General features: G+C 41.3%; 2 protein-coding genes across 2 annotated transcripts in view; both read right to left on the bottom strand.

Moving 5' to 3' along the window:
* LOC146510531 (glutamate receptor 1-like) overlaps positions 1–13772 on the bottom strand; it is a 441677-nt gene that overhangs the window by 60071 nt on the left and 367834 nt on the right. The gene's annotated exons all lie outside the window — the stretch shown is intronic.
* LOC146510557 (olfactory receptor 2K2-like) lies at positions 4682–11177 on the bottom strand. The gene is made up of 3 exons (XM_085175372.1): positions 8957–11177; positions 8394–8620; positions 4682–8003 (listed from the first exon to the last, which is right to left on the bottom strand). Exons 1-3 carry the CDS (start codon positions 9388–9390, stop codon positions 7669–7671), a joined length of 996 nt encoding a protein of 331 aa, XP_085031498.1. The 5' UTR covers positions 9391–11177; the 3' UTR covers positions 4682–7668.

Below are 13772 nucleotides of genomic sequence, written 5' to 3'. Positions count from 1 at the left end.
CTGGTCAGAATCTCTCCTATCTTCAGTCTGCTAAAAGATTAAATGCTAGACAAGCACTGTTATCTTGGTTATTTGGGTGGTTTGGCTTTTTCATCTGGCCCGTTTCTGGAAAGGTTAAGCTTGATACCCTGTCTTGTCATTTCTCTGCAGACAATGAAACCTCTGAGCCCGAGAACATCCTCCTTCCAACCTTCTAGTGATGGGAATTCCGTCTCTTTTTAGAGAACCTGCTCATTTGGCTTAGCTCACTAAAAAGAGGAGCTCTTCAGGTTGTTTTGTTGCTTTAATTCATTTATTATCAGCAATATAAAATTATGCACAAAATGAACTACTAATTTAAAAAAATGTGTTTTTTATTCAGATATGTTTATTATATAAATATTCTTTCATTGATTCACACCACACAAAATGTAAAAAATAAATAAATTATAAAATACAAAAACCAACTATTTACATTTCAACTTTTAACCATTTAAATGTTCAGATTTTTCCTTTTAAACTAATTTAAAAGGAAACACAAGACACTGCAAACCACAATGCAATAACATATTGATTGAAATATGCAAAACAAAGAGAAAAAATGAACGCCCAGATCATTAGTTAAGGGAAAGATTGGTATTTATAAATATTAATATCACACTCTACTGACAGTGTTTTATCTTCCCATTGCACTGATTGGTGGACAGTTCTCAGGTGCCTGTTCAGGTTTATGTGGAGCCGGCTCTATATGATATCCTTTTCTTGCACTCTGCCTTGCGTTGTGAAAAAAATTGAAATGGTTCTAGATCTTGCTTCTTTTATTGGTGTCACTCATTTTCCTTTCTGTACCTGTGTAATGTGACAATGCTGTCTCTTGTTGTTTCTCTTTCTCCCTCCTGCTCCCCCCCAGCTACAAAAAACCTACAAAAACCCACGGCTCACATCGTTCACTTCAAAGACTCGGCTCTAAGAGCCATTTCGTTCTCAACCAACCCATCACTACAACCTTCAGAGTCAGAACTCTGACTTGGGAAATTGAGAACAACAACAAGATGATCCATGTTACATTATGTGGAGCCGGGTAGGTGTACATGCGTGTGGTGCTGCTGTCACTCTCTCTCTCCCTTTACTCTCTCCAGGACCCAGTTGCCACTCAATATCCCCAGTCAGCACCTGGGGATAATTAGCAATTAACTCACTATAAAAGCCAGGTGAGGCGCGTTTGTTGTTTGTTGCTCATTGTTGTTAGTAGTTATTCCTGCTCCTGCTATTTTATATTGTGTGAAACTGAGATAAAGGAAAAGGAGTGCTCATTGGTGTGTGTTTGGAGTGTTTTAAGGGAGCGGTGTGGATTTCATTTGTGAGTGAGTAGTATGAGCAGTGAGCCACTAAGGTGCAATTTAGTTAGTGTCCCTCCCTTTAGTTAGAATAGAATAGAATAGAATAGAATAGAATAGAATAGAATTCAACTTTATTGTCATTGCACATGTCACAGGTACAGGGCAACAAAATGCAGTTTGCATCCATCCAGAAGTGCTTTAGCCATAATATAGACATATTACAATATATATTAGCAATAATATAGATTATGTAAGTATATTACAGAAATGGGTCTATTATGGTATGTTATAATGTACACGGTATGAAGTATGTTATGAATATTCTATAACTATAAGTATGTACAGGCTGTAGTGAGTACAGGCTATGAACAGGATATAAATATGTAATTAAAACTACACAGAAATCTGAGATATACAGTTATACAGAAATGTGAACTATGCAGGTTATAAACAGTTGTAGGATCAAAAATTATCGTATGTACAGAATGATTATTTACACAGAGCTATACAGTAGTGCAGTTAAGATAAGTGAGATATGTGAATAATTCTGCAGAGGCTGTATAAAGTGCTGGTGGTTGTGAGTGGTGGTTCAGTCCATGTTATTATTGTGTGTTTGAGGGTACAGTTGTCCATTGTGTGTGTGTGTAGGTGGTTGTGGGTGTGTGTATGTTCAGTCCATGAGTTTAACGTGGGTCAGATGTCAGGAGGCAGAGTTCAGGAGTCTGACAGCTGTGGGGAAGAAGCTGCTCCGGTACCTGGTGGTCTTAGTCCGGAGGCTCCTGCAGCGCCTCCCAGAGGGCAGGAGGGTGAAGAGTCCATGTGATAGGTGACTGGGGTCTTTGATGATTTTCCCAGCCCTTTTCAGACACCGCTTCCTGTAGATGTCTTTTATGGCAGGAAGTGGTGCTCCGGCGATCCGCTGGGCAGTTTTCACAACCCTCTGCAACGCCTTCCGGTCCGAGGCAGAGCAGTTCCCATACCAGACTGTTATACAGTTGGTCAGGATGCTCTCGATGGTGCAGCGATAGAAGTTCACCAGGATGTCTGAGGACAGGTGGTTCTTCCTCAGAGTCCTCAAGAAGAAGAGGCGCTGGTGAGCCTTCTTGACCAGCTTGGAGCAGTTGGTCATCCAGATGAGATCCTCGGAGATGTGGACTCCCAGGAACTTGAAGCTGCTCACACGCTCCACAGCCGTCCCCTTAATGTGGATGGGTGGATGTGGGTCAGCATTCCTCCTGTAGTCCACGATGAGCTCCTTGGTCTTCTCGGTGTTAAGCAGCAGGTTGTTTCTGTCGCACCACTCAGCCAGACGATCCACCTCCTCCCTGTAGGCGGCCTCATTGTTGTCACTGATGAGGCCAATCACCGTGGTGTCATCTGCAAACTTAATGATGGTGTTGGAACCATCAGCAGGTCTGCAGTCGTGGGTGAAGAGGGAGTAGAGGAAAGGGCTCATCACACAGCCTTGTGGTACACCGGTGTTCATTGTGATTGTAGATGAGCAGTGGTTATCCAGCCGGACATGTTGGGGGCGGTTGGTCAGGAAGTCCAGTAACCATTTGCAGATGAGGGAACTGATGCCCAGCTCTGTCAGTTTCCTGATGAGTTGTGAGGGGAGGATTGTATTGAATGCTGAACTGAAGTCTATAAACAGCATTCTGGCGTATGTGTTGTTGTTGTCCAGGTGTGAGAGGACAGAGTGCAGTGCGATGGAGACTGCATCCTCTGTGCTCCTGTTCTGGCGGTTTGCGAATTGGTGGGGGTCCAGGGTGGGGGGGAGACAGGATTTGAAGTGTGCTAGGACCAGCTGCTCTAAGCACTTAGTGATGATGGGGGTGAGGGCTACTGGGCGGTAGTCATTGAGGCTAGATGGGTTGGAGTTTTTGGATATGGGGACGATGGAGGTGGATTTGAAGCAGGCCGGTACCACAGCGTGGGCCAAGGACAGATTGAATATGTCTGTGAGCACTCCTGCAAGTTACCCAGAACACGCTCTGAGAACACGCCCGGGGATGCCATCAGGACCTGCAGCCTTGTGGACATTGATCCTGCTCAGCACCGCTCCTACATCGGTGGGGGAGAGAGTCAGAGGTTGGTGGTCTGGCGTCATGTCTGTTTTGGTTGTAGACTGGGGTTCCCTCGCTTGAAACGAGCATAAAAGTTGTTAGGTGAATGTGTTGTGGTTTTTCTCTTCATTTTGGTATTATAGCGGTGTTGCCTTCTCTTTGTGTTAAGAATGAAGTTTACAATTGAACCACTTCTGCACTGTTTCACTTCTTTCTCTCCCAGCTTGATTCTTTGCTGCTCCATACACCCTCCCCTAGACTTCCATCTCGGCGACATAACAATCTACAGAGTCAGTGATGACTGGGGAGGCTGTTACCTGCATCTATGGCTATGTTCACACTGCAGGCAAAAGCGCATCAAATCCGACTTTTTTAACTCTATGCGACCCATATCTGATCATGGTATGACAGTGTGAACGGCACAAATCGGATATTTTCAAATCCAATCTGGGTCACTTTCGTATGTGGTTCTGAATCTGATACATATCCGATGTTTTAGAAAGCAACTGCTGTTTGAATGGTCATGTTGCATTAAATCCGTCTTTTACGTCACTGAAACAAGACAGACGCAAATTATCAGTGCCGGAGAAGCAGCCGAGAAGACATTCCGAACGCTTCCTGGCTATCCGGTGAAACTGTTGGGAAGACAACGTTGGAGAAACGTGAAGATTTTATTTGTACTGTATAATCTGCAGATTCTGACAGAAATCTGCAACTATCCTTTGAAGCACCCATCCTCTCTAAAACAGCAATAATGATCATTATTAGGCCATATGTAAAGAACAAAATAACTTTATAAGCAAAATTGGGAAACATAAAGTCCGACACAAGTCTTTATATTAAGGGCCATCAGTCAAACAATACTGTTTGGTCTGGGTCTAAACAGCGCGCGTTGTGTGTGAGTTCTTCTTTAGCAAGCTATTAGTGCCAAATATCGCCACTTTTCTAACACGTTTGGTTAAGAAATGGCGTAAAAAACGCTGTTTAGTTATTCAAAACGCCATAAAAAGTGTTTGTCCACCACTCGCATGGCGCCTTGAATGCCCCATCTGAGTGGCGGAAAAAAATAACCCTTGGACACTGCTAGTATTATTGACAGGTTTTTGATGGGGCTCCCACACAAACGCAAAGCAGGAGATGAAGCAATCCCAAATATGTTTCCAAAACAACTTCCTTCTGAGCCAAGTGCTAGAAAATATGGTGAAGCATGTCTTCCCTTTGGCTTCACTTGCACAAGTGCCGAGGTAGGTCTCTGTGACAGAATTAGTTTCCCTTAGCACGCGGTGGGCTGTCCAAATCACAGACGAACAGTATCCCACAGTTTTTTATGTTTTTGAACCCATTTTGCACAGAGAGGCATTTTTTGAGAAATGCATTGATTGCAATGTTGAATATACACAGAACGTCATAAAAAACACAGTTTTTATGTATCTTTGAACGGCATTTTCTGCCAAGTGACGTAAAAAGTGGCGTTCAAAGAGAGATAAAAACAGCATTCTGTCGGGATAAACAGCGTTTTTTACGCAATTTCTTAACCAAACGAGTTAGAAAAGTGGCAATATTTGGCACTAATGGCTTGCCACAGTCGTCTTTTGTGCATGCAGGCTGTTTTGAGGGTTCACACTAGAGCGTGTTTGCTGTCACATTTTATTTATAGTGTGAAAAAGCAGACAAAAAAAAATCAGATTTGATCAAAATATCGGAATTGAGCATTAAGACCTGCAGTGTGAATGTAGCCTATGTGTCCAGTCATCCCCATCACTGTTTGGAGTAGTTGAAGTGGATTCAAATGAGACACTGGAGGCAAACTGATCACCAAAAGAGGAGCTGATTTATTTTAGCTGTTGCACAACGTGAAACATGAAGGTGATTGTTTTCTTGTTATTTCACAAGGATTTAAATAACTTATTTTAAAACAACTGTACACTCTAGGACACTATGACATCATACATTTGCCTTTGTTATCTTTCAGGAGAATTTAAACTTTTCAGTACAGTAATGCATATAATGACTTTAACGTTTGATTAAACAACAAAACCTTCAGAAAATTGCTCATTTGAAACCATATCAAATCAAAACTGATATGTACAAAAAAGTGCATAATGATCTAATTCCTAGTGCAGAATTTTCTTATATTTTGTAAAGCCAAATGGAAATCCTTTGAGAGAAGATGCGGCCCTAACCTGTCCCATATTGTTCACCATAACTTGGTAGATATGAAGATGGTTAACCTAAACCTAACCACTGGCTAAAAGTGAAATTGAGGGGGGAAAGTAAAACAAAGGGCAATCCACAAAGCTTCAAACAGGATTCACATCATCTCTTGACTAAAGGAGGCATGAAAGCCAAAAGACTGCATGATGGAGAAACACGAATGGCATTTCACCCAATAATTATCACTTTTTTGATTGCCTTGGATGTTCCTCATTGAATAAACTTTATTGACCTCATTTAAATAGAAAATGACACTTAATCCTCTACTTGTTATCTCAACTACCCTTGTGTTCTTCATATGTTGCACTTTTTTAAGTTAAACATTCTGCTCTGCTTGTTTACTGAAAGCTACGTTCTAACTAGATACTTCTCAATCATTATGTCATCATAAAACTTTTGTGAAGTTAATTAACATGAACCAAAATCTAATTCTTCCAGCTGCTCCTTTTACAGTTCATCACAGCAGATCCTCTGCCTCCATCTTACACTATCTTAAGCATCTCCTCTGTCACACCCTCTACTTGTCCTCACCTGCTATATACACAAATCTTATAGCATTTTAAGTCTGACTATTGTCAATTTTGTACATATTTTGTTCAGCATGGTGGTTAGTGTGCTGACCCTTTAAGAGAAAGGCATGGTCCATGCGGAAGGAGACGTGTCAGAAAAACTCAAACAATCGACTTAACATGTGTTCTATGTTGTGAAAGGTTCATAAAAAGACATTCCCTGTGAGTATGCATTATTGCTTGGCACTTTATGTCAATTAATGGCAGTTACTTACATGCTGTATTACGCAGGCTAATTTATGGTTTGTAGGCAGTTATTTGCTGTTAGCATAAGCACTTGGTCATGCCGCTTGTTAAGTAACTATTTTAGTTAGTTATATACGTATATATACACTGTATTTTGTTGTTACAGGTTCACACCTGCCATATAAAGCGAAGTCTAAACCCACACTGGCATCAGTGACTTTTGTGTGGCGGTGTTTAACTCCTGGAAAGTAGAAAGTGGTTCTACGAGGCCAGTACGAAGTCAACCACAAAACACACTTTTTAACAAAGAGCAGCGACTCTACACTTCCATATCATATTTTGTTGGATTTAACAGTCAGAGTGTTGAAACAAACCCAGGTTGACCTCTCTGACACAATCCCAGCAAAACTTGTTGAAAATTACACAAGTGCTTCATTGTAGATTCTCAGTTTCCATTTATTTTAATTCTGTGTGTACGCAGTGTGTCTGTATGGTACGCAGGGGACACTAACGGGAACAGGAAGGCTGCGCAGAGGGTAACTAACACATCCCAAAAAATGATTGGCTGCTCTCTGCCACCCTGGAGGCCATTGCCAGATCCTCCTGTCTCAGGTAAAGCAGGGCCCTCACAGGTAAACCCACCCACCACCCGTTTGACCCGCTGCTCTCTGGGCTGTGCCTCAGGTCAATCAGCTCCCACACCTCCAGACTCACTAACAGCTTCTTCCCCTTGGTCATTCAGACTGTTAACAAACACTATTCCCCCACACCCCGGCCCTGCCCACCCACGTCACCCATCTGAGCCATGGTCAGATTAACCCTACATGACTCTATTCAGACCAAGTCTTGTCTTTGCACTACTTCCAAGCACTTTGCTCTCCACTGTGTGCCTTTCTATGTTTTGTATGTGTATTCCTCTAGACTCTATATGTCTTTTCTGTTTGCTATTTATTCCTATTTATGTATTTTTTATACTCCTGCAGAGTGTAGCACCCAGAATTTTGTTGTACATGTACAATGACAATAAAGGGCTATTCTATTCTAAAGTAATTCACTTCCTTGAGGCATTAAGATATTCACTTTTTTTTTTCATAGATGTAGAAAGGAAGACAAATCAGGTCATTCATTCTGAAATTACAGGAGTTTGGGTCCATTCATCTTGACATTGATTCAATTTGGTATCATTTATCTATAAATCACAACAACAATTAATAAATACAAATTAATTAATAATATCAATAATATTAAAAACGTTGTTGGGCTTTGTTCTGCTCTTGTATGAGTATCCAGTATTTTTGGAACATTTACACTGCACTAGATTGTGAAGTGTTTAATGATGCTGCTGCGTAACTCTGTACTGACCAGTCCGTAGATAATGGGGTTGGTGGCTGGTGGAACGACGATGAACAGAATGCTAAAGAATTTCTTCAGGTTATCAGACATTGAAGGAAACCTGTAACTCACAATTATGATCAATACGGCTATTTGGTAGAGCACGTACATGACGAGGTGAGAAGCACAGGTTTGAAAGGCCTTGCTGCGGATGCTGGTGTCGCTGCCGTGTTTTAGAGAGACGTGCAGGATCCTGATGTAGGAAAAAGCAAAGATAAGGAAGATCCCTGTACTCATAGTCCAGGTCATGGCCAGACCTACGGAATAAAAAGAGACAACTGTCCTTTCAATCAAGTATTACATGTCCCCATACCCATGTGGTTTAATTGTTCCCTCAGTTGAAATCTGTTTATATCTGGAAAAACCAGCTAATAAATGCTTGAGAACTCACTGTGGGGACAAGCTTTTCTTTAAAAAAAAACATGACAACACAATCAGTTTAATTCCTTTCTCTAAAAATCCAACAAAACACAGAAGTTGCTTGTACAACAGTATAAAGTGGAGACAATGGTTTGCAATACTACACTCGTCCTTTTAACTATTGAGGGAGAGAAAAAAATGTTAAACTGTGAAACTAAGGCTATAAATCAAGCTGATTTGAAGCTGATAAAATGTTCAATCATCTACTGCAAACACTTAGGACTGACCATAGATGTCACCGGCAGGTGTGGGAATGCAAGCCAGGCCTAGGATCCCCCGGTTGCTGCAGTAAACATGCAGAATGAGTCTGCCACACAACGGGACATTCATATGGAAGCTGAAGAGCACAGCCACAAGCAGCAGAGCGAGCAACCAGGCCAGGGCGCAGCACGAGTGCAGCCGAGCCGAGATCATGATGGCGTGATACCTGAGAGGCTTACAGACTGCAATGTACCTGCACAGAGAAATCAAAGAGACATTTATACTAAAAGATATGTAGTAGGTTTTAATTTAGAAGTTTTGTTAATGAAAAAAAATATTTTAAAGTCTTTTCAAAATCCTGTAGTTTCTCATTTCTTTGGAAAAAACTTTTTCTTACAATTCTACAAACAAAAAGAAGATAAAAACAGAAGAAGAACAGATGAAAAAAACACAATGCTGACATACAGCTAAAGGTTGGAGACATAATCCATTATCAATTACATTCAAACATTCATTCAGGTGAAAGCAGCATCAAAAAGGAAAGTTTGATTTTCTTTTTTCTTTTACGTTGAGCTGATAGTTTTATTACCTGTCGTAGGCCATCACACCCAGAATAGTCTGCATTGCTACCCCATATGTGTGCACAGAAAAGGCCTGGGCAATGGCTGGGATGTATGCAATCCTCTTCTGTCCCATCAAGAACTGCATCATGAGACCAGGCAGCACAGCTGTGGACCCCAAAAGATCACAGACTAGCAGGTGGCACACCATTACAAACATGGGTCTGTGCAGGTTCTTGTCAATAACAATCACAGATACTATGACACCATTGCCCAGCAACACCAACATGTAGGTAAACAGAGCCAGGAAGAACAGTAAAGGGCCAAACCCTGGAGGTATATAGAAGCCTTCAAGTTCAAACACAATCGGCTGTTTGAGAGGAGTCGCCATTGTTAGGTTCTCCATCCACAGCAGCTCGTTTCTGCAAAACACATCAAAACCCAAGAAACAGGTACCACACATCAGACAAAGCTTTTAGAGTCATAGATACATGTTTTAGTAAAATGTAATAAAAGATTTTTTAAAAAGCTTTGAATTAATACACCACAAGATCTGGAGAGAATGACAGACAATGTCTAATGATCAAAAACTCGAAAAGCTTGAATTATACTTTTTTATCTTCCTATCCTTCTGTCTTCTCATCTGCGTGCTGAAGTTGCTCTGACTGTTTGAGGAAACTGTGCTGTGCTTTTATTAATTTGCAGATTGTTTCTCATTCATGTTTACCACTGAAACATCAGTCCCCATCCTGGATACAAGCAGGAGACCAACCAACAAGCTCTGTGCCTGAAGTGCCACAAACTGCAGTTCCTTGCATGGCTCCAGAATCTGTCACTCAAAGCTTCCATGTTAAAATGTCCATCTATGCAATAGAAAGCAACATGTCATGAACCAGAGATTCATATAAAGCATAGGTGTCAAACTCTGGCCCGCAGGCCAAATTTGGCCCGCAGCCTAATTACATTTGGCCCACGAAGCCATACCAAATTACTATTAGAGCTGGCCTACTGGTATCATACAGCTAATATATATATTGTTTAGTATTAAGCTTTGCTTGTTCCATATTCAGTTTTTCAGCAAAACGTGTTTGAGTCCATAAGAAAGGATTCATTCTCATATCTGGAGGAATAAATATATTTCAATAAATATTAACGTTAGCCCACGACTTTGTTCCAGTTTTGAATTTTGGCCCACTGTGTATTTGAGTTTGACACCCCTGATATAAAGTTTTTGGACCCAAATGCAGACTCATAACATGCAAAGGACTATTTATAATAATTTATTTACACACAAACTTGAGCTCAGAATCACAACACAACTTCACATGACACGCATCGCCAGGGCAAGCGATCATCAGAGATGCTGCTGGAGAATGATTAGTGACGGGCAACAGAGGGAATGATGGAGCAGCATCTCTGCAACAAAGGAAAGAGGGGTTACTGGACAAGAAGGCAAGGAAATGGCTAAAGATGAGTACTGATTGTCGTGGAGTTGGTGGGAGTGTGTTATGTTCAGATTGAACGAAGGTCCTGTTCCAGAGATTCCAGAGGGGGTCCAGGGGAGGCACGATGGGCAGGAGGGCAGGCAGATAAGCGGGATGAATATTGAAACCTTTGCTGTAGACAGACTTTAGAAGTGGAAGCAACCTGAACCGGCACTGGAGAGTAACAGGGCAGGAGGAGAATCCGAAGGAACTGAAAACAGGAGTAAGACACAAAGAGGCAACGGTAGACACGGGTGAAATGAGCATATAGCTGTGAACAAAAGAGGCCTACACTGTAACAAAAGTCAGTAAAATATACAGCAAAACACCGTCAAATTCCAACGGTAATGGAGCGTAAAACCAAAAACTTCCTTTTACTGTATTAAATAGATTGAATAACTGTTAATTGTGAGACTGGATAAAACTTTGTTTTTTACTGTAATAAAATGTTGAAATTATAAATATTTTCTGTGAAAACAAATAAATATGCATACATTTTACAATTAAATATTGTAATGTTGAAAATGTCTGAAAAACTTAGATTTTACGGTATTATTTGAGTAAAACTACATCTTTTGGGGTTGTGCACATTGGAATTCACAGTATAAAGCTGTAGATTTTTAAGCAAACAAAAACGTTCATTTTTACAGAAGCAAGATGTTAAAAAATAGGGTCCACCGTAATAATACAACCAGTAAATACCATTTAAAAAAAAAAAAAAAAGCAAATATCAGCAGTGAAAGACAATAAAATTTATAGTATTTTTTTTTTTATTTTAAAATCCAGATACTGATATTCAGATTAAAAGTTAGGCCTGCAGTATATCATTGTTAACCTTCTGATAAAAAAATTATTATTTTAAAACAACTTTATGTTGTTGTGTTTCACGCCATATTATCAGACCACCTTACGTGGGTCCGCCTTAAATTTTGAGTTTGTGTGATCGCTGTTGATTGGTAGCTAAACTGCTGGTAAACTGTGTACAGACGTTTTACGTTCGAATTGCAGAGAAAAAACAATTCTGGTAGCAACATTGTGCAGTATGAGCGAACCATTTCACCAAAAAAAGGAGAAGCAAGGCAAGACGTGGCTGCAGCGGTCTGCAGACGTGACTTCTGATCAAATTCGAACCTCCTCCTAAAGAAACAAAGAGCGGCATTACATTGCGGGATGACGTCACCTGAAAATGACCAATAGCGCGGCGCGCTGCTGAGCTGTGTGCCAACCGCTCTTTTTTTCATGCAGGAGACTCAAGTTGGCTTCGCTAACGGACACAGTTTTGAACTCGTATATTAGCGCCATTTATTGCTGCTTGGACCACAGCATCTTCGGAATTTGTAGACATCCTGGCAGCTTACAATTAGTTCTAGGTGAGGTGAGTACATGCAACTTCAAGTTATCTCTGTTATAAAAATCCACCAGCCCAGTGTTTATAGATAATTTTAGCAGTTCGTTTTTTATGAGTGAGGTTGTGAATTTAGTTAGCATTTGTGAGTTGAGTTAGCATTACTGCAGCATTGCTCTGGATTAGTTTCTGTGTTTGGCTTTCCTAATTTGCTAGGGAGGAATTACCAAAGTACATGGAGTTATGTTAACCTGTAATTTCTGTGGTAAGGTAGTTCAGTCATCAAGGGGCTACGTGCTTCATTGTAAACTGCATCGGAATGAGCCATGTTGTTTCTTTCGGTGTATTGAAGCAGGCTGCAAGCAGACATACACCAGGTATGGCGCGTTTAAGGCTCATTTTTACCGAAGACACTCTGCCCCCACCCATGTCACTGGTGTGGCGGTGGTTTCTTCGTTTACATGTACAATGGCGATGTGTGAACGTCAGTGTCAGAACTCTAAAGAGTTAATAGCTCATCTGAAGAGCCATATTGTGGAAGGACACGTGGTCACTTGTCCAGTAAGAGGATGCACAAATACCTTTAGAGTTAAATCATCTTTTACTGCTCACATGTCACATAAACACAGAGAGTTTTCAGACAGCAGCATTGGTGATTTATATAGAGAGTCTGCATGTCAATCATCATCTGTTCCAACCACATCAGATGACTTTGTACCCTTGATTTCCGAGCCTGCTGCACAGTCTATTACAGATGAAGATAACATGGAAATGCCCCCTGAATTCTGTGATCTTTTTCTGAGAAACGTTTCACTATTCTACTTAAAATTGCAGGGTCAGTTTCTACTGCCTGCTTCAACCATACAGAACATTGTGGAGGAAATGCAGAACATACATGAGTTGGGACAGACATACAGTTTGGGTAAACTTGCATCACTGTTAAAAGATGACACATCATTATCAGAGGAGGACATCAACGAAGTCTGCGAGTCTGTCAAAAGCTATGATCTTTTTTCTGCATGTCATACCGGGCCATTGAGGACAGTGCACTCCAGAGCTCAGACCTTTAAAAAAGCCTTCAACTATGTGGAACCAAAGAAAATATTTTTAGGGAGAGATGAAAACAGAAAAGATAGGTTTGCCTATTATGTGCCTTTAAGAGAGACTTTGAGGTGTCTGCTAGAGTCTGATCTGTGGCAGAAATCAGAAGAGCCCTCTACTGAGCCTCCTGCTGATGTTCTGTGTGACATAAGTGATAGTAAGCTGTTTAAATCAAATGATTCTTTTGGTCAAAACCCATCATGTCTCAAGCTAGTACTCTACCAGGATGCCTTTGAAGTCGTTAACCCTTTAGGCTCTGCAAGGACAAAATACAAGGTATTAGCTGTATATGCATCAGTGGCAAACTTGCCACTTCATGTACGCTCAGACACAGATCACATGTCTCTTGTCTTACTGTGCAGGGAGAAAGATTTTAAAGAGTTTGGTCATGCTAATGTGTTCTCTGAATTACTGGCAGACTTGAAAGAATTGGAGGACAGTGGGATTGTTGCATCAGATGAAACTAGAATGCAGAGGGGACAGCTGAAGGGCTGCTCAGAAGATGTGAAAGATATGATGCTCCTCCTCCTCTCCTATTTCGATGAAAAAGAGGAGACCCTCTTCCACTATGTTGATAGTGGAAGAGGGTCCACTATCACGGCCGCCCAGCTGAACTGTCTCGTCCCGGCCGCCGGCCTCGTGGCCGCCCACCTGAACTGTTTTTGTTTTGGTCTCCGTCCCTCCGTCCTGGGCCCCCTCCGCCCGCCCTGTTCTGTTTTTTCTTTCTTTTGGCCGTCGGGTGCCGGCCTCTGGAGGGGGGGGTACTGTCAGGGTTTCTGGGTCGTTGACCCAGTATTTTCAGTTCATGTTCACCGTTTACCTACTGCCTGTTCCACTTCCTGTTTTATTGTGTTAGCCTTAGTCTGTGTGCATTATGTCCTCTTCCCATTTATCATTAGTTCATTATGTTCAGCT

Source organism: Neolamprologus multifasciatus, chromosome 10, assembly GCF_963576455.1.
Source record: "Neolamprologus multifasciatus chromosome 10, fNeoMul1.2, whole genome shotgun sequence".
Lineage (NCBI taxonomy): Eukaryota > Metazoa > Chordata > Actinopteri > Cichliformes > Cichlidae > Neolamprologus > Neolamprologus multifasciatus.
Note: the sequence above shows the minus strand (reverse complement) of the source record. Positions and strands in the feature narration are given on the sequence as shown.